This window comes from Rhinolophus ferrumequinum, chromosome X (genome assembly GCF_004115265.2).
Source record: "Rhinolophus ferrumequinum isolate MPI-CBG mRhiFer1 chromosome X, mRhiFer1_v1.p, whole genome shotgun sequence".
Lineage (NCBI taxonomy): Eukaryota > Metazoa > Chordata > Mammalia > Chiroptera > Rhinolophidae > Rhinolophus > Rhinolophus ferrumequinum.
The window spans coordinates 81,219,411-81,241,506 of record NC_046284.1 but is presented as its reverse complement, the minus strand read 5'-3'; the positions used below and the strand labels follow the sequence as shown (position 1 = coordinate 81,241,506).

The following is a 22,096-nucleotide window of genomic DNA, read 5'->3' as shown; positions in this document are numbered from 1 at the left end:
CTGCAGTCCACCGTTCTCAGAAGAGCAAATATTCTGTTCTTTTGATCTGACACTGCTACTGTTCCGCTACTAGGATCGGGCAGGTGGGGGTGGGGCAAGCTCTGGGAGGGTAGGGAGGGGGCGGTTGGTTAGTCTCAGTGCCTAAGGCTTCCATTCTCTGCTCAGCAGTGAGGGCTTAAACCACTGTTTTCAGCCTTCTTCCCTCAGTCTTTTCTCCGAGGTCTCTGCCATGAGCATTGGGTTCAGCCGTGTTATATGCTGTCCCCTCAGCCCTGTGGGCCTTAAGCAGAGCCCTAGCAGTCCAAGTTCTTCTGTCTCCTGCAACTGCGGAAGTTCCGGGAGCACTGAGCCAGGGTGCGTCCTGTGCCAGAGCGGCTCCGTCTCCGCCCTTCTCCCTTTCCTCCTCCCCTGCCTGCCTGATTTGCCCACCTTTAGGTGATTTCAGTAGTGGGCCTCTTCGTCTTGCCTGTCTGCTGTGCAGGGAGTCCTTTGTGGAGTTATTGTTGTTCGATTTGTTGTAAATTCCAGGGGAGACTTACAGACTTACAGAGGGTCACCTCACGCCTCCATTTTGATGACATCTTTCCCATTAATCTTATATTGCTCTTTGGAGTCAGACAGTTCTTGTAGCGGTCTTTCATTTTTTTTTTTTAACTTAATTCTCTCTCTTCGATCTGTGTCATTTCCAAATTTCTGTCTTCAGTGTCACTGGTTCTTTCCTCCATCTGGTCAATTCTACTATGTGAGCTGGATATTTCATTATTCATTTCTTTTATTGCGTTCTTAATCTCCAGAAATTCTATTTGGTTCTTTTTTAAAATTTCACTCTCTTTGGTTAAATGTTCATGTTGTTCTTTGATTGTGTTTCTGAGTTCATTAAATTGCCTCTCTGTGTTTTCTTTCATCTCGTTGAGTTTTTTCAGGAGTACAATCTTGAATTCTCTGTCATTTAAGTCACATATCTCCCTGTCTTTAAGTTCATTTTCTGGGGACTTTTCATTTTCTTTCTGAGCTGTCTTGTTACCTTGGTTATCCATTGCAATTAATGAATTATTATTTGTCTTCCTAGGCATATACAGTAGTGGGTTCTGCAACAGGTTGATAGAAAGAGGTCTTTCTTTTGTTTTTCTGTTTGTGTTCATGGAATATTTTATTTTTCTCTCCAACTGCAGCTTTTCATTCTCTCTCACACTGTAGTTTTATATTTTCTCTGCACTGCTCCAGCTTCTCACACAGTGGGGGGATTCCCTGGAAGGCAGGCATCTCCTCTGTGAATAGTTCGCCTGTGTCATAGGATGCCACCTTCGTGGGGGGATGTGGAGAGCTTCTGGTGTTCCAAAGGTCTTCCTGCACCAGATTCAGAGCCTGTGTGTTTCAGTGGCTCTGTTTAGTCCTTCAGGGATCCACCCAGATAGGTGGGGACAGGGGCAGGGTTGGTTGTGAGAGGTGGCCTAGAGAAATGGCAGTGAGTACCACCACTCCCAGTCCTGCACCCAAGACTCCCTCCCCCTTGCTGGATTTAGTTCGGCTGTGAGTCTGTAGCTGCGGGCCATAGTTCTCAGAACTGCAAATATTCTATTGTTTTGATGTGACACTGCTACTTTTCTGCTTCTAGCACTGGGCGGTTGGGGGTGGGGTGAGCTCTGGGAGGTTGGGTAGGGGACTGTAGGCTCAGTGCCTAAGCCTTCCATTCTCTGCTTGGCAGTGAGGGCTTAAGCTGTCGTTTTCACCCTTCTTCCTTCAGTCTTTGCTCCAAGGTCTCTGCCATGAACACTGGGTTCAGCTGCGTTATATGCTGGTCCCTTAGGTGGAACTGTGGACCATAAGCAGGGCACTAGCAGTTTGATTTCTTTCCCCTTCTGCAGCTCCAGTGTTTCTGGAATGCAGCGATCTCAGAGCTCTGAGCTTCAGTTTGTGTCCTGGGCCCATGCGAATCGCCTTTCCCAACTTCCTGCTTCCCTCTCCCCATCTTGCCCAATTTGCCTACCTTTAGGTGATTTCAGGTGCACGCCTCTTAGTCTTGCCTGTCTGCTGTGCCGGGAGTTCCTTGTGGAATTATAGTTGTTCAATGTGTTGTAAATTCTAGAGGCAATTTCAAGAGGCTCACCTCACACCACCATTTGTTTGTGGTCAAGTGCTTTGTCTTTCAAATCATTGATTCAATCCTCTGCTTCATCTAATCTACTGTTGATTCCCTGTAAAGTATTCTTTATTTCAGTTATTGTAGTCTTCATTTTGACTGGTTCTATTTTATGTTTTCTATCTCCATTTTTATGTTACTTTTCTCTTTGTTGAAATTCTCATTGAGATCATTGAGCATCATTATAACCATTGTTTTGAACTCTGCATCTGGTAGATTACTTATCTCCATTTCATTTAGTTCTTTTTCTGGAGCTTTGTTCTTCTTTTTTTTTTTTTAAAATTTGGGATATGTTTATTTATTTCCCCATTTTGTCTGCCTCCCTGTATTTGTTTCTATGTATTGGGTAGGACTGCTATGTCTTCTGGTCTTAGTAGCCTTTTGTAGTAGGTGTCCTATGGGGCCCATTGGCACAGTCTCCCTCTTCACCTGAGCCAGGTGCTCCAGGCATGTCCCTTGTGTGGGTTTTGTGTGCCCTCTTGTTGTAGTTGAACCTTGATTGCTGTTTGCATGTCAGTGGGATGCTTATTGGTTGGGAGGATAGGTAGTGAATATAATGGAGGAGCTGTGATGGGACTGACCATACAGTACAGGATTTGCTTTATTGGGTTTCTGGTGCCTGCCGAGTCTGCCCTTTGGGTGTTTTGTTTGTGGAAATGGTTGGGTGGTGCTCTGGTGTGGTCTGAAGCTAGCCACCAGGTGTGTTGGTTATGGAGCCTCTTGGTTGGGGCTGTGTTACAGGCCAATGTCAGATGCTGCCTGTGCCCTGCCCTGCATCTCTTAGTAAGAGCTACAAAATGATCTGCAGATGGTTTCCTTGTGTCCTGGGCTTGATGGTACCTAGGAGAGTCTAAGCTGTGATCTGAGGCCTCCTGCTGCTAGTGCTGAGCTTGGCACTGCTTAGCAAGAGGTACAGGGAACGCTGAGGTGAGATGCTGCTTGTTTAGGGTTTGTGAATCTTTCAGAGATTTTAAGAAAGTCTGCAGCATGAGCCAAGGCAGGCCATTTGTATAGAAAATCCCCTGGAAGTGGCTTGGGTGGGCTCACTATTTGGGTGTTGCAGGATCTCAGGGAGTCACCAGGGAGAGAGGAACAGTGTTTGGTTGGTTTATGGAGACTAATATATGGCATCTTCCTGTGTCTGCATGCTGGGTCGGGGGATAGCCCAATAAAGGAACAATGGCGTCTGCCACTGCTCTGTCTGCTAGAAAGCAGCCCCTCCATCCCCCTCCCTGAAGCCAGACAATTCAATTTCTTCCCATATGTCCCTGGTACCTTTGAGCTACTGCTCCAGGGCTGGAGCTCAGACCAAGTGAGTCCCTCAGTGAGTAAGTTCATGCCCAGGCCCTTTAAAAGGAGTGCTTGGAATCCGGCAGTCTCCAGCAGTCCTCTATCTCTCTCAGCCACAATCTCTGTCTGTTTTCACAGCCAGAAGTTGTGGGGACTTCTCTTCCTGGCACCAAACCATGGGCTGGGGAGGCTGGTGTGGTGAGGCTTCTAGTTCCTTGGGAGGGAACTCCGTAGCTGAGATTTTTCTCTCTATTATTAACTGCCACACCTGTGTGTGGGACCAGCCCCTTCTGTGTCTCCACCCCTCCTACCAGTCTTCACATGACTTCTTCTATATATCCTTAGTTATAGGACTTCTGTTCACCTAGACTTCAGGCAATTCTCAACGATGGTTTTTCTGTAGTTTAGTTGTAATTTTGATGTAGTCATTAGAGGATCAAGCACAGCATTTTTCTACTTCTCCGTCTTAACCAGAAGCCTCTCATTGACTTTTGAAGGATGATTTCACAGAGCACACAATTCTAGGTTGGTGTTTTTATCTTCAGTATTTTATTTCACTTTACTTTCTTTTTGCTTGCACGGTTTCTGAGGAGAAATCTCATGCAATTCTTTTCTTCATTCCTCTATAGGTTAGGTGTTTTTTCTTTCTTTTCGATTTTCTGCAGTTTGAATATGACATGCCTAGGTGTATTTTTTATTTTTATTTTTAACCTGCTTGGTGTTCTCTGAGCTTCCTCAATCTGTGGTTTCATGTCAGAAATTAATTTTGGGAAATTCTCAATCAACAGTACTTCAAATATTTCTTTTCTTCCTGTCTCTGAGTATTCCTAGTATGTGTATGTTATATATTTTGTAGTTGTTGCACAGCTATTGGATATTCTGTTCCATTTTTTTCAGCTTTCTTTTCTTTGCTTTTCTGCTTTGGGGGTTTCCATTTAGATATTCTCACACTCAGAGATTCTTTCCTCAGCAGTGTGCAGTCTACTAATGAGCCCATTAAAAGCATTCTTTCATTCTCTTAGTTTTTTTTTTTTTTGGTAAATCTCTAGCATATAATTTTGATTCTTTCTTAGAATTTTCATCTCTTTGCTTGCATTGCCCATCTGTTTTTGCATGCTCTGTACACTATCAGTTTGAACCCTTAGCATATTAATCATAGTTTATTTATTTAATATATTTTAAAATTTATTTTTAAATTACAGTCATATACTGTATTATAGTAGCTTCAGGTATACATATTGATTAGAAATTTATATAACTTACAAAGTGATCACCCCAATAAACCTAGCCCCCATTTGGGACCATACATTATTATTATAATACTATTGACTATATACCCTGTGCTATACTTTACGTTCCTGTGACTATGTTGTAACTGCCAGTCTGTGCTTCTTAATCCCTTTAATCTTTTAAATTCAGTCCCCTTGCCCCCCTTCCATCTGTCAACCACCAGTTGGTTCTCTGTTTCTATGAGTCTGTTTGTGTTTCATTTGTTTATTTTGTTTTTTAGATTCCACATATAAGTGAAATCCTATAGTATTTTTTTCCATCTGTCTGACTTTTTTCACTGATCATAATACTCTCTAGATCTTATAGATTAGAAGGGTAGAATATGCTGTAATAAGATGAGTCCAGAGTCCAAGTAGTGTATAGCATAATGGGAGTAACCACTCAAAATTTGGGTCAGGTCCTGCAGGTTAACAGACTCCATCAAGACCAAGAGTAGAGCTTCTAAATGTATTTTGTAGGGAGACAGGAGGAAAGACTCGTTGCTAAAATCATTAGATCCCATCTCAGGAGTGGAAAAGGCCTGGGAATTCATCTAAAACCAACTGTCCATCCAAAGGAGGACTGACTTCCATTCTTCCCCAAGGTGCCTGCAAAGGAATAAGCCACACTTTAGACAGCTCCATGGATGGAAAACTCATTCTGGAAGCTGACTATGACTTTTCTCTATGTCGGTTTGAGATAGATCTGGACTAATTTGACTGGGTTGGCAAGAAGTTCTATGTCTTCCCTCCAACCAAAAAGAAAACCTCTCATTGTCCTTTTCTACTGATGCCTGAAATACCACCATTTGTCAGAGGCACTTCTTTGGGGTAAAGCTGGTCAAGAGACTAATCCCCCAGTAAGGTAAACTCTGTTAAGAGTTTTCAGCCTCTTTGTAAATGAGTTTTCCAATTTTCTGTCCAAGATGGAAATTGACTTACAGGAGGAGAGAACAGGAGGGCATTGAGTCAGGCTCGGGGAAGGGGACACCTATTCAACTTAAACTTGGTAGGTTTGCTCTGTCTGTGGTGTTTCTTCTCCAGCATCCATCATTTCAGGGGCCTGGGCCCCAAGCTGACATGGAACTGGCTTCCAGATTTGCCTTTAGTTAGATCCAGTAATACAGGATACCCTCCCTCCCAAGGGTCTTTCTAGTTGATTTGTCTTATTTGAGCCTTAACCTCCTTCTTTCTCCCACAATACAACCTGATTCCCTTGAAAGCCTTCCTTTGCCATCATAATCTGCCCCTGTTCAGAACCATTCAGTGGTGACTCATTGCCAACAGAGTAAGTTCCACATTCCTGACCTTGGAATTCATGCAAGGGCATAGCAAAGGGAGGGCACAAGTCCCTGAGTGCAATTTTATGCCACAAAGATGCCAGCCAAGAATTTATTTCAACATTGCATCGAGTAACTATCTTTAGATATGTTGAACATTAAATGTATGACCACACCTTAGTTTTGCTATGCTCAGAACTCAGTTCTGAGTTATTCTAGCACCTGTGTAAAAAAAGAGAGCAAAAACACATTGCATTGACCTGAAGTATCATTTGCCTTCCTCAATGTTTCCAGTCCTATTCATTCCTTCCAGTTTCCTTATCTTCTAGCAGTGTAGGTGGAAGTGCTATGAGGGAAAAGGCACTTTCCCATCCTGCTGCAGTGAAAGAGCAAAAATGTATCAGGTGAGATGAGGCTGTTCCTTTTATCTGGACAACCTTTTTCCCCCAGAAAATTGCATGGACACTCCCTCACCTCCTTCCATTCTTAGGGTGACTAACTGCCCTGGTTTGCCTAGAACTGAAGGGTTTCTCAGAACGTGCAGTTTTCAGCTAAAACCAAGGCAGTGCTGGGAAAACCAGATGGTTGATTATTCTAGTTACCCAATTGTCACATGTGCAAGACCTTCCCTGACCAACCACTCTAAAGTACTGCATGCTCCATTTCCCACAAGCTCTATTCCTTATTCTCCTTTATTTATTTTTTTTTAATCTCAGCTCTGTTTATTTTTAAATCTATTTCTACTACAACATAAGTTCCATGAAGGCAGGTGCTTTTGTTTTGTCACTGCTGTATCCCTAACACAGAACAGTATTTGATACATAGCAAGTAATCAATATTCACTGTTGCATGAAATACATCCAGTTTCCCTCTAAAAAGCTTGAGATATATATATATTTTAAATCACTGAACTCCAAGGCTAGGAAGACTTACTGTCATGATCACTCACTCTGCCAGGCATTCTACTACCAGACTTAGTCATTTAATTACATTTGGCTTAGGTTCTATTCTGTCGTTTTGAGCTGTTTGTCCTGGCAATGTTACCTTCTTAATATTTCTTGTATTCATCTCCTCCTTGAAGCCCTATTGTCCTTGCCCTAGATTAGGCCTTATTGCCTCCTAAAACAGACCAAACTCATCACACTCCAATTTGGTTCCAGCTTCAGAGTTTTTGCTTTAGTTGTTCCTTCTTGCCTGGAACATTTTGTCCCCGGATTTTCCCATGACTGGGTCCATTGTTTCATTCACGTCTCAGATGAGATGTCACCTCCTCAGGTAGGTGTTCCCTGATCTACCTAGCCAAAGAAACCGACCAGTTACTCTTTCTTTACCCTATTTTGTTTTCTTTTTTTTCTTTTCTTTTTTTTTTTTTTTAAAGATTTTATTGGGGAAGGGGAACAGGACTTTATTGGGGGAACAGTGTTTACTTCCAGGCCTGTTTTTCCAAGTCAAGTTGTTGTCCTTTCAATCTTAGTTGTGGAGGGTGCCGTTCGGCTTCAAGTTGTTGTCCTTTCAGTCTTAGTTGTGTCGGGCGCAGCTCAGCTCCAGGTCCAGTTGCCGTTTTCTAGTTGCAGGGGGCGCAGCCCAGCAGCCCACCATCCCTTGTGGGCATTGAACCGGCAACCTTGTGGTTGAGAGGACGCACTCCAACCAACTGAGCCATCCGGGAGCTCAGCGGCAGCTCAGCTCAAGGTGCCTTGTTCAATCTTAGTTGCAGGGGGCGGAGCCCACCATCCCTTGCGGGACTCGAGGAATTGAACTGGCAACCTTGTGGTTGAGAGCCCACAGGCCCATGTGGGAATTGAACTGGCAGCCTTCGGAGTTAGGAGCATGGAGCTCCAACCGCCTGAGCCACCGGGCCGGCCCTATTTTGTTTTCTTAATAACATCTATTGCTCTTGGAAATTAATCATTTTTATTTTTCTTGTGTGTTTATTGTTTGTTCTCCCTCACTAGTTCCATGAGAGCGAGGACTTTTGTCTGTCTAGTTCACTGTTCTGTCGCCAGAGGCTTGCACAGTGCCTAGAACATAATAGGAGCTCCCAGGCTACTCTCCTCCAATCTATCTTCTACAGAAATTTCCAGACAGCTTTTCCTAATCTGAAAATCCAAACATGTCAGTCTTCTGCCAAAAATCTTCACTAGCTTCCTACTGTCCCTGGGATAAAGTTAAAGCTCCTCAGCCCAGTGTTCAAGGCTTTCCAAGAACTGCAGGTATAGACAGTCCACAGCTTATTATTTATGGCTTCCCTCTTCTTCTCCCCAGCATAAATCCTCTAATTCAGACGTATTGAACTACATAGAGTTCCTGAAAGCTACAGGCTTTTAAAAAACCAAATGCTGTTTCCTTTACCTGGGATGCCCTACTTTGGGTACTGGGAAACTCCCACTCCTTCAAGACTGGAGAGAACAGTGTGGTTTACAAACAGCAATCTGGTTGAAAGAAGAGGTGATAGTTCTTGTTTTGCAGCTGTATATATACTACAAATCCACTGAATTTACTTATTTATGATATTATTGTTTTGAAAATTCAGCATCTTAGAGTAATTTTAAAAAACAGCTATATTGAGGTATAATTCATATGCCATAAAATTCACATATTATAAATGTACATTTCAAAGATTTTAGTAAATTTATAGGGTTGTGTAATCATTACTGCAATCCAGTTTTAGAATATTCTTACCACCTCCAAAAATTCCCCCCTGCTAGTTTACAATTAATCTGAACTCCCACCTCCAGTCTTAGGCATCTATTGATCTGTTTTCTGTCTCAATATTTTACTTTTTTAGACATTTCATATAAATGGCATCATATAATATGTAATCTTTTTTATCTGGTTTCTTTCACTTATCATTTTTTGAGGTTCTTCCATGTTGCAGCATACATTGGTACTTCATTTCTTTTTCTTGCTGAATAGTATTTCATTGTATGTAGACACCATACTTTGTTAATCCATTCATTCATCAATGGACAATTTGGGTTGCTTCTATCTTTTGGCTATTGTAAATAATGCTGTTATGAATGTGAGTGTACAAATATCTCTCCAAGACACTGCTTTCAATTCTTTTGGGGTATACCCAGAAGTGGAATTGCTTGATCATACAGTAATCCTATTTTAAAATTTTTGAGGAACTACCATACTGTTTTCCATATCGGCTGCACCATTTTACATTTCTACCAACAATGCACAAGTATTCCAGTTCCTCCACATCCTTGCCAACATTTATTTTCATTTTTTCTCCTTTTGATAGTAGCCATCCTAATGGGTATGAGGTAATATCTCATGGTTTGGATTTACATTTCTCTGATGATTAATGATGTTGAGCATCTTTTGATGTGTTTATTGATTATTTGTACATCTTCTTTGGAGAAATGCCTATTCAAATCTTTTGCCCATTTTTTAATTGGGTTGTTCTGAAATTTCTTTTCCAAAATATTTGGGGGATTTCTCATTTTTCATTGTGGTTAGAATGCATATCCTTTTAAGTATTTATTTTATTTTATTTTATTAGTTTCAGGTGTACAAAGCAACGTAATGGACATTTACACCCCTCACAAAGTGATAACCCCCCCTCCCTCAAGCTACTATCCCTCTGACATCTTATATAACTGTTACAATACCATTGACTATTTTCTTTATGGTATACTCCACCTCCCGTAACCATATCTATATATATATATATATCTATATCTACATCTATATCTACATCTATATCTATCTATGTCTATATTTAATTATAGTTGACATACAATATTATTCTACTTCAGCTTCAAGTGTACAGAACATTGGTCATGCATCTACACAGTCTATGAATTGATCCCCTTGATAAGTCCAGTGCCCGTCTGGCACCTCACATAATCTTTACAACATTACAGAGCATATATCCTTTTAAATTTACTGAGACTTGTATTATGGCCTAGAATATGGTCTATCTTGAAAAATGTTCCATATGTGCTTGAAAAAAATGTGCATTTCACAATTATTTGTGATAGATATGTATACAGAGACAGAAATTGGAACTTAATGACACTGGAGTTCAAAGACACTGGGTACATAAACATTGAGACACACAGACATTTGGGTGTATAGGCACTGGGGCACCCTATGATTAGGGGAGCCAAACTTAGGGTAGAGTGATTCTGTGGAAGGCAGAGTAGAGAGAGAGAAAGAAGCTGGATGTTGCCTTGGTGACATCATTGAGCAGCTGAACTGGCTCAGCGTTCATCTGAAACCCACCATACTTTTGAATTTTTTTCAGTTGCATGTGCCAATAAATTCCCTTTATTAAGGCAGTTTGAGTTGGATTTTCTATTGCTTGCAACCAAAATCATCCTAACAAAGAGATCTATGAAATCCCAAGAAGTTTGGAGAAACACGTGAGCTTAACTAATGAATAAATGTTTTGGGAGTTCCACAGACACCTTAAATTAGTGTAGGCTCCCCACCAAAGCCTAGCTCTTTTCCTATGTTCCCCCATCTTAGGAAATAATGGCTCCATCATTCACTCAGTTGCCCAAACTAGAAATAAACATGGAAGTCATGCTAGACTCCTTTCTCTCTCTCACCTGCAATCAAATTAGTCTTCATAATTTCTCCCTTCTATATCTTTATTATCTCTGCAACCTGTCCTCATCTCTCTAACCCATTGCCACTGCCTTGGTCCAAATACTATGGCTCACAAGAACTTCTGTGATTTGGCTCCTGTCTCCCATTCACATCTCATGTAATGCTCCTCTTTCTCCCTTGATCTCTCTGTTCCTGCTATGCTGAACTGTTCTCTACACAAATTTGGCAGTATTTTCTTTTCCCTTATATGAGTAGAAGATAAGTTCCACGAGTGCTTGGGCCATGTCCAGTTGTTTACTTCTGAATTCCCAGCACCTAGCAGATTGCTTGGTATATATTAGGTGATCAATAATGGTAATGAAATTAATAATTGAATAAAAGAATGAATCTTTCAGCCTTTACTCAAATAGCCCCTCTGTCTGAAATGCTCTTCCCCACCTCTGCTTCTTTTGTAACTAGTTCTTCTTTGTACTTCTAGACTGGGCCTGGGTATTGATTATTTCCTCTGGAAAGCGTGCCCTGAACCCCAGGCTGGATTCCCTTAGCTCCGTGGGTGCCCACGTGTTCACTTCGGTCCAAGCACTGGTCACATTGTGCCATCATTGTCTCCTTCATCATCTATATCCCCAAGAAGGCTCAGTGTTTCTGAAAGGTAAGGCCTAGGTCACATTATCTGTTTTATTCCTAGGGCTCAGCACAGGGTCTGGCACAGAGGAAGTCTGTGGTGAACATATGTTGAATGAATGAATGAAGAGTGTGAATGTGTACCAAGGATGGAGCCTTTGTGTTTGTTCATTCCCATTCCACCCACTAACACCTCACCGTGGCCTGTTCTTCTCCCCTCTCTTCTCCTCCTATCCTCTCAGACCAAGCTCCTCAAGTTGGGTTCCAAACGCCTCCACCCCTTGCCTCAGGCTGCACTGGTTGTACTGGCCCTGGAAGAAAGCTCACATTTCTTATCCACGTTCCCTCTTCCACTTCACTTTTTTCTCCTTGCCGTCTACCTTCCTCTCCAGTCAGCACTCACCTCACACAGAGTACTCTTGTGCTCACTCCTGTCTCAAGACTCAGGATGAGACTCCTCCCTCCCCTATTCTCTCCTTTCCTCCTCTTTGCCAATGGTAGAACACTCTGGTCCTGCAAGACCTGGCATCAAAAGCAACTTAGATTCTTTGTGTTTCTCAGATTTTTTGTGTCTCATTGTCTGCATATTCCACTGTCTATATGTCCCATTGTTTGTGTATCCTAGTGTCTTTTTGTCTTAATGTCTGACTGTCATAGTGTTTGTGTATATCCCAGTGACAGTGTATCCAAGTGTCAATATGTTTCAGCTTTTGTGTGTCCTAATGTTTTTATGTCTTAGTGTCTTTGTGTTGCAGTGGTTGAGTATCCCAGTGACCGTATGTCCTAGCTTTTCTCTATGCCCAAGTGTCTATGTGTCTTAGGGTCAGTGTTTGTGTATCCCAGCATCTGTTTTCTCGGTGTTGGTATTTACTGCTCTGTGTAGGTGCCCTTGTCTCTGTGCCTCAATGTCTGTACATATCCCAATAACTATATTGAACAGTGTTCATGTATCTTGGTATTTGTGTATATCTCAGTGTGTTTGTTTTTTTCCGTATGTCCCAGTGGCTGTACATCTCAATGTCTGTTTCCTAGTGTCTGTGTGTCTCAGGGTCTGGTATGTTCCAATGACTGTCCCAGCCTGTGTGCTCCAGTATCTGTGTTTCCCAGTGTCTGTGTGCATTATATTTCTGTGTGTCCTGTTGACCAAGTCGCTTATGTTTGTGTGTCCCAATATGTCCTAGTATTTCTATATATACTAATGACTATTTTCCAGTGTCTGTGCATCATACTGTCTGTGTGTTCCAATGTTGTATATTTCCTAATGACTCTATATCTCAGGGTCTGTGTTTCTTGGTCTCTGTAAGCTGTGTGTGTGTGTGTGTGTGTGTGTGTGTGTGTGTGTGTGTGAGAGAGAGAGAGAGAGAGAGAGAGAGAGAGAGTTTTTCTGTCCCAGTGCCTATGTACCCCAGTGTCTGTACATCCCTGTATATGTGTTTTATTGTCTGTGTGTCCCCATGTCTATATGCCCCAGTGTTTGTGCATCCCAATACCTGTGTTTCCTAGTATGTGTGTCTTACACCATCTGTGAATGTCCCAGGGTTAGTGTGTCCCAATGTTTGTGTTCCCTGTGTGTGTACACCAGTATCTATATGTTCCAGTGCCTCTATATCCCAGTCTGTGTGCCCTAGTGACTGTACACCATTATCTATGTGTCCCAGTGTCTGAGTGTCTCAATGACTGTATGTCCTCATGTCTCTGTATACCCAAGTGTCTGTGTGTCTTAAAGTCTATATTTCTCAGTGTCTATGTACCATGATGTCTGCGTATACTAATTTCTCTTTTTCTCTGTAAATGAGTGCATTGATGTCTGTGTGCCCCAAGTGTCTGTATATCACAGTGTCAGCATGTTGGTTGTATATCCCAGTTTTGTATGTTTCAGTGTTTCTGTGTGCTTCAGTGTCTGTATCCCAGTCTGTGTGCTCTAGTGTTTTTGTTCCAGTGTCAGTGTATCTCAGTCTTGGTGAAAAGAATGTCTGTATGTCCTGGTGTCAGTGTATCCCCATGTCTGTAAGTTCCAGTGTTATGTGTCCTAGTATCTGTGCATGTCCCAATGACTGTATATTCCAGTGTTTGTGTCAATGTCTGTATGTTCCAGTGTTTGTGTGTTCCAGGGACTGTGTGTTCCAGAGTAACCATGTTGCAGTGTGTCTACGTGTTTTGGTGTTTGGTGTGCCTTAGTGTCTGTACTCCAGTTTCTGTGTGTTTGAGTCTGCATATCCCAGTGTCTGTATGTTCCAGCAACTGTGTCCCTGTGTAAGTATGTTGTAATGTGCCTGAGCTTCGGTGTTTCTGTGTGCCTCAGGAACTAACTATATCCAAGTGTCTGTATATCCCAGTATTTGGTGTATCCTATTACTGTCGGTTTCAGTGTTTACTATGAGTGTCTGTGTTTTTCAGTGCCTGTATGTCCCAGTTTTGGAGCACCCCAATATTTGTGTGTTCCATTGTCTGTTTACCACATTTGCATGTGTCAGTGTCTGTGTATCTCAGTGTCTGTATGTCCCAGTGGTCATATCAGTGTCTATGCACCCTGTTTCCCAGTGCCTAAGTGTTCTAGTGACTGTATCCCCCAGTGTCTCTGTACATACAAGTGTCTGTGTGTCTCAGCAGCTGGGTCCCAGTGTCTATTCACCCAAATGTCTGTGTGTCTCAATGTTTATGTATCCCAGTGTCTTTGAACTCCAGTGTCTATAAGTTCCAATTTCTGTCTCTACCCAACTGTGCACCAGTGTCTGAGCGTTGAAATGACTGTGTGCCAGTGTCTGTATATTTCCCAGTATCTGCATATTTCCCAATATCTGTAGATCACAGCTTCTCTGTACTCTAATGCCTGGATGTTCCAATATCTGTTTATGTCCTAATGACTGTATGTTCTCATGTCTGTGTGTCTTGATGTCTGTGAATATCCCAATATCTGTGTTCGTCATGTCTATACGTCTCAGCGTTTGTGTACCCTAGTGACCATTTGCATGTTGCATGAATCTCTTAGTTTAAGGGTCTCTGTGTATTTCAGTATCTGTAGCCCAGTGTCTGTACATTTCAGTGTTTGCTTGTTTCACTGTTTGTAAATCAAAGTGTCTGTGAGTGTCAATGTTTTTGTATGTCCTTGTGTTTGTGTGTTCAGTGTCTGTGTCCTATTGTCTGTGTTTCCCAGTATCAACATATCACTGTATGTCTCTGAGTTTCAGGTTTTTGTGCTACAGTCTTTGTACCCCAGTTCCTTTGTGTCTCAGTGGTGTGTATCCCAGTGTGTGTGTGTGTGTGTGTGTGTGTGTGTGTGTGTCCCGGGTTCTATATATCCCTTTGTCTGTGTATCCCAGTGTCTGCATGTACCAGTACCTGTATAGCAGTATCTGGTCCCATTGTCTTTGTGTACCAGCATCCCTCTGTGTTCTGACATCTGTTCTAGTGTCCATGTGTATTAAGTGTTTGTATGTGTCAGTGTTTCTGGTGTGTTAGTGGTTTCTACATTTCCTTATGGCTGTGTGTATCTTAATATCTGTATGAGCAATTTTTTGGTTATGTTCCAGTGTCTGCGTATTTTAGTTTCCCAAGGTTCCTGTGTCCCAATGTCTCTGTATTCTGGTGTCTGTGATTTCAGTTGTATATTGTGGTCTAGTATCTGCATGTCCTTGGTCTTCTGTAAATCTGTGAGTTTTTGTGTCTGACTCTTTATGCATCCCTGTGTTGTACATCCTTTTAGTCTCTGTGTTTCAATGTCTATGTATTCCTATCTCTGGGTATCCCTGAATCTCTGTATTCCTCTTCTTCCATGTTTTTGTCTCTGTCTGTCCCTAATTCCTGTGTTTTAGTGCATGTGCATCCTTTTCCTTGAATGTACTTGAGTTTTTGCATATCCTGAGCCTCTGTGATCTAGTGTCTGTGTATCCTTGTCTCAGTGTGCCCATGGATTTCTGTATCAGTGTCTGGGCATCCAGTTAGCCTCTGTGTTCAAGTGTTTGTACGTGCCTTTTTCTGTGCATTGCTGAGTTTTTGTTTGTTTCTGATTGTTTACGTATCCCTGAATCTTTGCATGTTCCTGAGTCTTTATGTGTCCTTGAGTCACTGTGCATCCCTGAGTCTGCATGTCCCTGAATCTTTACATGTCCTCCTTGCATCTTTGCATTTATCGAATGTCCATGTATCTCTGTGTCTGAGCACCCATGAGCCTCTGTGTTCCAGTATCTGCGTGTTCCTATCCCTGTACATCCTCAAGTCTTTGTATATCCCTGAACCTTGGTGATCCAGTTTAAGAGTATCCCAGAGTCTCTGTACTCCAGTGTCTGTGCTCATGAATCTGCATATGCCTCCTTCCATGTGCCCTTTGTTGGTGAGTCCCTGAGTCTGCATCTCTGGGACTTTGCCCTCCATGTCTGTGATTTTGTCTTTATCCCACTTCTCCATTTATTTTCCCCACTTTTGCCAATGTCTCTGTATTATTGTTTCTTTATGTTGCTGTGGTTGTGCCTTAAGTTGTTCTGTGACTCAATAATGCTCTCTTTTTCAGTCCCTGATCTTTCCTTTGGGTCCCCATGACTGTGTGCTTGTTTCTATGGGTCTGTTTGACAGAGTGTCTCTCTGCATCTGTTTCTTTTTCTGTCTTCCTCTGTCCCTGGTTTTGTTTCGACCTCAGTCTCCACCTCTGTGTTGGTAGTGTTTCTCTGTTTGTGTCTGGTGTCTGGGTCCATGTCTTTTTCTTTTTGAGCCACACTCTCTGTTTCCTTGGGGCTGATTCACTGTCCCTATCCCTTCATTTGTGGCCTTGATTGCCTCTTTGTGTGTCTCTATTTCTGGGTGGCCCCAGGTATATTAATTCCGTGTCTTTGCATCCCTGCCTCTCTGGATAGATTCTCTTGTCACTGTGTCCTGCCCATTTGCTTTTGTTCTGTGTGTCTGTTCCTATGTGTCTAAGTTTCTTTGTTCCTATCTTGATCCTCCTAGATGTGTTCCTGTGTTTCTCTCCCAACGTGTATCCATATGACTGTATTTGTGGATACAAATTTGGGGGTTCACATCCCCATTTCTACTTGTTCTAGGATCTCTGTCTCTAAATTCCTCTGTCCCTGTCACTGTGTCTCAGTGTTTCCATTATATGGGAATCCACTTGCCTGTCCTTATGTCTTTGTTACCTGGCCTGACTCCTATCTCTTTGTCAGTGTTTGTCACTGCTCATGTGTCTCTATCCCCATGTCTTTGTCCCTGGATCTCTGTGTTCCTGTCTCACTTTTAATGTGTTCCTCTGCATGTGACTGTGTCCTTGGGTCTTTGTCACCAAGTCTGAGCCTCTGTAACATCTGTTTCTACATATTTGTAGGCCTCTGGCCCTGTGTCTCTGTGTTCTCCTCTCATCCCCCACCCCATGTCTGCAAGTCAGCATGTCAGTATGTCTTTGTGTTTCTAGTTCTCTGTTCTTGGTGTTTTGGACTATGGTCTTGACTGATGTCTCCCTGGTTACCTCTGTGTCCCTGTGTCTCTATATGTCACTGTGTGTCTTGACCCCTCTGCTCCTGTATCTGAATCTCTGCATATCTATCTCTTAGTTTGCATGTTGTTATGTCTCGGTGTCTTCACAATACTTATTGTGTGCCTGTCCCTGGGTGACCTTGTTTTTGTCTCCCTGCCTCTTTGTCTGTGACAGGGACAGATCTCAAAATGTACCTCAAAATGGGAATACAGAAGCCCAGCAAGTGAACATCTGTTTCTCTGGGTTTATGTCCCAAATATTATCCTTGCCACCCTCTTTGTATGCCTATGTGTCCCTACATGCATTCTCTGTGTTTTCAGATCCCTGTGCCTCGTGTTTCTGAATATCTCTATCACACTATTTCCTCATCCATGTCTATGTCCTTGTTGCTGTCTTTCTGTGTGTGATCCTGTGTCTTTGGTTGTATGTATATGTGTATGTCTACTGCTGTGTCATAGGTTCCTTTTTTATTCATTCATTTAGCAAATATTTACTAAGCACCTATTATGTGCCAAGCACTGGGGATACATAGATAATTCAGAAAAGTTCCTTGCCCTCAAAGAGCTCACAGTCTGTCAGGGATCCAGACAAGTAAACAGATAATTACTAGTATGATAAATGCTATGAGCTTGGATGGGGCTATAAGGACACAGAAGGGAACTGAACTCAATCTAGGGAGAAGGATCAGGGAAGGCCTTCTAGAGGAGATGGCAACTAAGACTTGAAGGATGGGTAAAATTTACCTACATAAAGCTAAAGAAGGGAGTCATGCAGAAGGAAAAGCACATGCAAAGGCCCAGCAATGGAAGACAGTATAGCTTGTTAGGGAAACTCCAAGAGCCTTAAATACGCTATGGGAGCCAGAGAAGGTTGTGAGCAGGACTGGTGACTCAGTTTTTGGTTTTAAGAAAGTCACCTCTAAAGCTGGTGTGGAATATGGATTGAAGAGAGTAGAGACTGGAGATAGCAAGGACTGTGAGGAGGCAGGAGTCCCTAAGTCTCTAGGTCTGCATGTCTATGTATGTTTGTCTGTCCTTGTATATGTGTCACTTCATGAATGTGGGAGTGTGTTTTTCCCTGTGTGTGTCTTCATGTCGCTAGGTCTTTGTTCCTGGCTCACCCCATGCCCTGGATTCTGAGTCTCCTAAACTCAGGTCTCCAGGCTCTGGGGCTCAGGTGCCATCACAGGACATAGGCAAGGTAGGGGTGGCCCAGCAGCTGCTGTACATGAGAACGTTTCACTAGCCAGCAGGAAGCCCAGCGGGGCAGCAGCCTTGGCGAGTACTTCAGCAGCTTCTTGCCTAGAACCACAGGCACATCTGGGCCTTTTTGCCTCCGTAAGCATGGCCCCGTAGACCCTGCCACCAGTCGGATGTCTGCGTACTGGAACTGCCCTGAGGGAGAAAGATGCAGCACCAGTCAGAGCAGTGGTGAGCTCCCCACTGAGAGCTCTGAGAGGAGCCTAAATTTGGAAATCTAGAAGTAGAAGTGAGAGGGATGAGGGGAAGCAAAGGCCTGGAGAAGGGAAGAGGCTGGGCATTGTGGGAAATGTGGAAGAGCCAGATGGCACAGGAGTATAGCAAGGAAGTAGGGAGCCAAGGTGAATGAGATGGCAAGAGAAGGGGGAAAGTCAGGCTTGAAGGCAATGACGGGGAACATTGGCAGGAAGGGCAGGAGAGGAGTGGGGAGGCCCAGAGGAAGTACAAATATCTGTCCAAACCACCATCACTGCCATCACTTGTGTAGGCCTCTGTCTCAGGTTTTGCCAGTGTCTCCTGATGTACCGTCTGACTTTCTGTAATGCCCATTCACAGAAGCCTCCAGAAGGATCTTTGTTATACCCAGATCTAACTGTGTCTTTCTCCTGCTTATAACCTTTCATGGCTCCCCAGTGTCTTGAAGATAAAGCCAAATTCTTTGTCCTGGCATTTGACTTTGGCCACTCCAGCGCTATCTCCTCTAACCTCTATTCCTTTACCACTTTTGCTCAGACTTTCAGATTGTGAGTTTCTCTCCTCCAGGAGATCTTTCTTGAGCTCCAAGGCTTGGCAAGGTACCCCACCCTGGGTACCTCCAGTGCCCTGGTCTGCTTTCTATCTAGCACTAATAACTCCTGTGGTCGCTATCCATTTCTGGGTCTGTCTTCTCCCTAGACTAGGAGCTTCCCAAGGGCAGAGCTTGGCTGTGATTCCTCTTTGTGGTTTGGGGTGACAGGGTGCTAGGGGCTCACTGGCCTTTCACCCTGGCAGAGTGTCTCTTGGGACTGGTGCTCCCTGGCCCCTCTTAGCCTCAGTAGAACTTACCCAGCAGGCCACGGGCCATGGGGCTGAGGCCTGAGCCATTGACCACATAGAATCCAAGGTGGGGTAGTTGCAGGGTGCTGGGGTGCCTGTAGCAGTGCCGGAGGACTAGGAACTCGAGGTGGGGCCCAAGGTGCAGGGTGAGGCGGGCTTTAGGAGACATATGGAGCTCCAGCTGAGACCGCCTCAGCAGAGCCGGCTGGTCCCAGGACAGAAGCAAGGTACTCTCGCCTCGTACAGATATGGAAGTGCGGGTGATGTTGATCGTGTAGGCCTGGGGTTTGTCTGTAGTGACTGTGATGAACTGGAAGTAGGTACGGATCTGGTCCTCATGGCCTGGCCTTGGTGGTGCCCCAAGCAGCTGTCCACGCACATGCAGCCCTGGAGAGAGGAGAGTGTGTGCCTGGAGCATAGGCTTCACATGGTCATTTACATAGTCACTCACAGCACAGAAAGGGGTGAGGGATCAGGGCCCAAGGTGCAGATTTGCGGTTAGAGAGCGAGTTCCTGGGGAAAATGCTTCTGCCACAGCCCATGTAGCTGCCCCTTCTTATGCAGTGTGTAGGCATATATGTATGTGTGTGCATACTCACCCCAGTGGGGCTGTTTGCATGTGTTTGCCTCTGAGTGTGTAAATGTGTGTGTTGGTTATGTTCACATGAGCATCTCTGAGCCTATCAGTGTATCTGCATATTTACAGAAGATGCTGTGTTGGAGTGTGTATTTTTTTGGTTGTATGTTTCTGTGTATCTCTGGATATGTTGTGTTATATGTCTTGATTGAATAATTTATGTCGTATTGTCTGGTGGTATGTTGGCAGATACTGATGTGTATCTGGGGATGTCATGGTGAGTATTGTGTGCACTGGTGTGTTTCGTATGTTTAGAGTAGCAGAATATATGTGCCTGTGTGTGTGTTGAATTCCTGGGTATTGGGATGAATCTGGAGTATTAGTGCATGTATGTCTGAGTGTGTTGATGTATGTGCCATTGTGTATATCTGGGCACGTATTGTGTGTCACTGTGTATCTGGATGCATATTTGTACGTCACTTTGTGTGGGTGTGGACAGTATCAAAATGTGTGTGTCTGGGTATATATTTGTGTGAGTTTACTGTATACCCAGGTGTGTTTGTGTGTGTGTGTGTGTGTGTGTGTGTGTGTGTATCTATGAGTGTCTTGGTGTTTGAGTATATTCATGTGTGTTTTCATTTGTCTAGGTGTTTACTTGTATATTAGTGATGTGTACTGTTGTGTGTTTGTATTAGTCTACAAATGTCTGGGGGTGTTGACATGAGTATATCTGGCTGTGGTGTTATATGAGGTGGAGTTCTTGGGGCTCTCACCTGCCTTTGGGTCATCTATGAGCTGTAGCAGGTCCCCTGGGCGCCCATCCAGTGTGAAGCAGATTCTCTCTTCTGAGTGTGGGATGCGGACCACAAAGTGGGGGTCCCCATCTACTGCAAGGCAGGAGATGAAATTCTGAAGTTATGGCCCTAGAACGAATGGGAGGAGAGGAGAGGGCAGGCGAGAGGAGAGGAAGGTAGGAAGCCATGTCTGTTTCCCCACAGAGAGAGCCCAGCCCTAGTCCCAGTGCACAAGCTGTCTTATACTCAAACAGTACAGTGAGAGTGGCTGGCTTACCTGAGGATGAAAAGGTGAAGATGCTTGGCAACATGCCTGCAAAGGAGAGGGGACTGTGTTGGTCAGGGGACTGATCTATCACATTCCCAGGACTCTGGGACACCTGGCATCTGAGTCACCTCCTCCCAGATAAGGGCCAAATTTCTGAGCTCAGCATTTAAGTCTTTTCTGGAATTTAGCCCCTGCCTAGCTCTCCAGTCTTCTCTTTATGCTTCAGCCCAACTGAACTGACTTTGAGTTCCCTGCCTTCTCTTGCTAGTGGCCCTTTGCTTGTTTCCCCGCTACCTGGAATGTTTTCCTTTTCCTTATCTACCAAGGATCAATTTCTAGTTACCCTTCAATGCCAACTCAAATTCTATTTTCTCATACTCTCTGCCTGCTGTAAGTAGAATTCTAAGATGGCCCCCAAAATCCCCCGGTGTACACACTCTGTAAAATCCCCAAGACTGTGATAGGACAAGACATCACTCCCATAAATAGGTTATGTTATGTGGTGCAGTTGACCTTAAAATAGGAATATTATCCAGTTGGGCCTGAGCTAATCATCCAAGTCCTTTAAATCTGGGTCAGAGAAGTCAGAGAAATTTGAAGTGTGAGAAAGATTTGACATGAGGGAGATTCTCCATGGCTGTCCTTGAACATGGAAGGGGTCATGTGGCAAGGAATGCAGAAGACCTCTGGGGCCTGAAAGTGGCCCAGGTGATCTCTAGAAGTGGAGAACGACTGCCAGCCAACAGCCAGCAAGCAGAAAGGGATCTCAGTGCTACAAACTCAAAGAACGGATATTTGCCAATAACCTGAAAGAGCATGGAAGAGGACGAGAATTCAGTCTGACAGACACCTTGATTCCAGTCTTGTGAGACCCTAAGCAGAGAATCCAACTAACATGTGTCCAGACTTCTGACCTACAGAACCATGAGATAGATAATTAATAGATGTTGCTTTAAGCTACTAAGTTTTGTGGTAATTTCCGTGTTTTCCCGAAAATAAGACCTAGCTAGACAATCAGCTCTAATGCGTTTTTTGGAGCAAAAAGCAATATAAGACCTGGTAGTATATTATATTATATTATATATTATATTACATTATATTATATTATACTATATTAAAGACCCAGTCTTATATTATAGTAAAATAAGACCGGGCCTTATATTAATTTTTGCTCCCAAAGATGCATTAGAGCTGATTATCCGGCTTGGTCTTATTTTTTGGGAAACACGGTTGTTATTCAGTAATGGAAAATTAACACATTGCCTGGTCTCTCCTTTAGGCTCACACAATACCTGTGAGAATTCTAATTAAATGGAAATGAAACCTTAGGGGTCTTAGTCAGGAGAGCTCCTTGTTCACCTTTTACTAGTTCCACAGAACTTCCTTGAGAGTCCATGCTGCCTCCAGCTCCTCCCAGGGTCTCTTCAGAATTGCCTTCCCAATGTGGATTTCCTGCCAAGCACAAAAGAAATTAAAGAAATCTTTCACACTCCCAGGGAAAAGATGCCCTGGGCCAACCAAAGGGCGTACC

The 22,096-nt window shown here is 43.5% G+C and overlaps 1 protein-coding gene across 1 annotated transcript in view; it reads right to left on the bottom strand.

The window, feature by feature from the left end:
- Positions 1 to 17,269: 17,269 nt before the first annotated feature.
- ITIH6 (inter-alpha-trypsin inhibitor heavy chain family member 6) overlaps positions 17,270 to 22,096 on the bottom strand; it is a 28,908-nt gene continuing 24,081 nt past the window's right edge. Inside the window, exons 9-13 of the mRNA XM_033112198.1 lie at positions 21,925 to 22,017; positions 20,575 to 20,610; positions 20,277 to 20,390; positions 18,936 to 19,313; positions 17,270 to 18,026 (exon numbers count right to left, since the gene is read on the bottom strand). Coding sequence (XP_032968089.1) covers positions 17,815 to 18,026; positions 18,936 to 19,313; positions 20,277 to 20,390; positions 20,575 to 20,610; positions 21,925 to 22,017 — 833 coding nt within the window. The 3' untranslated portion in view covers positions 17,270 to 17,814. The remainder of the gene's footprint in view (positions 18,027 to 18,935; positions 19,314 to 20,276; positions 20,391 to 20,574; positions 20,611 to 21,924; positions 22,018 to 22,096) is intronic.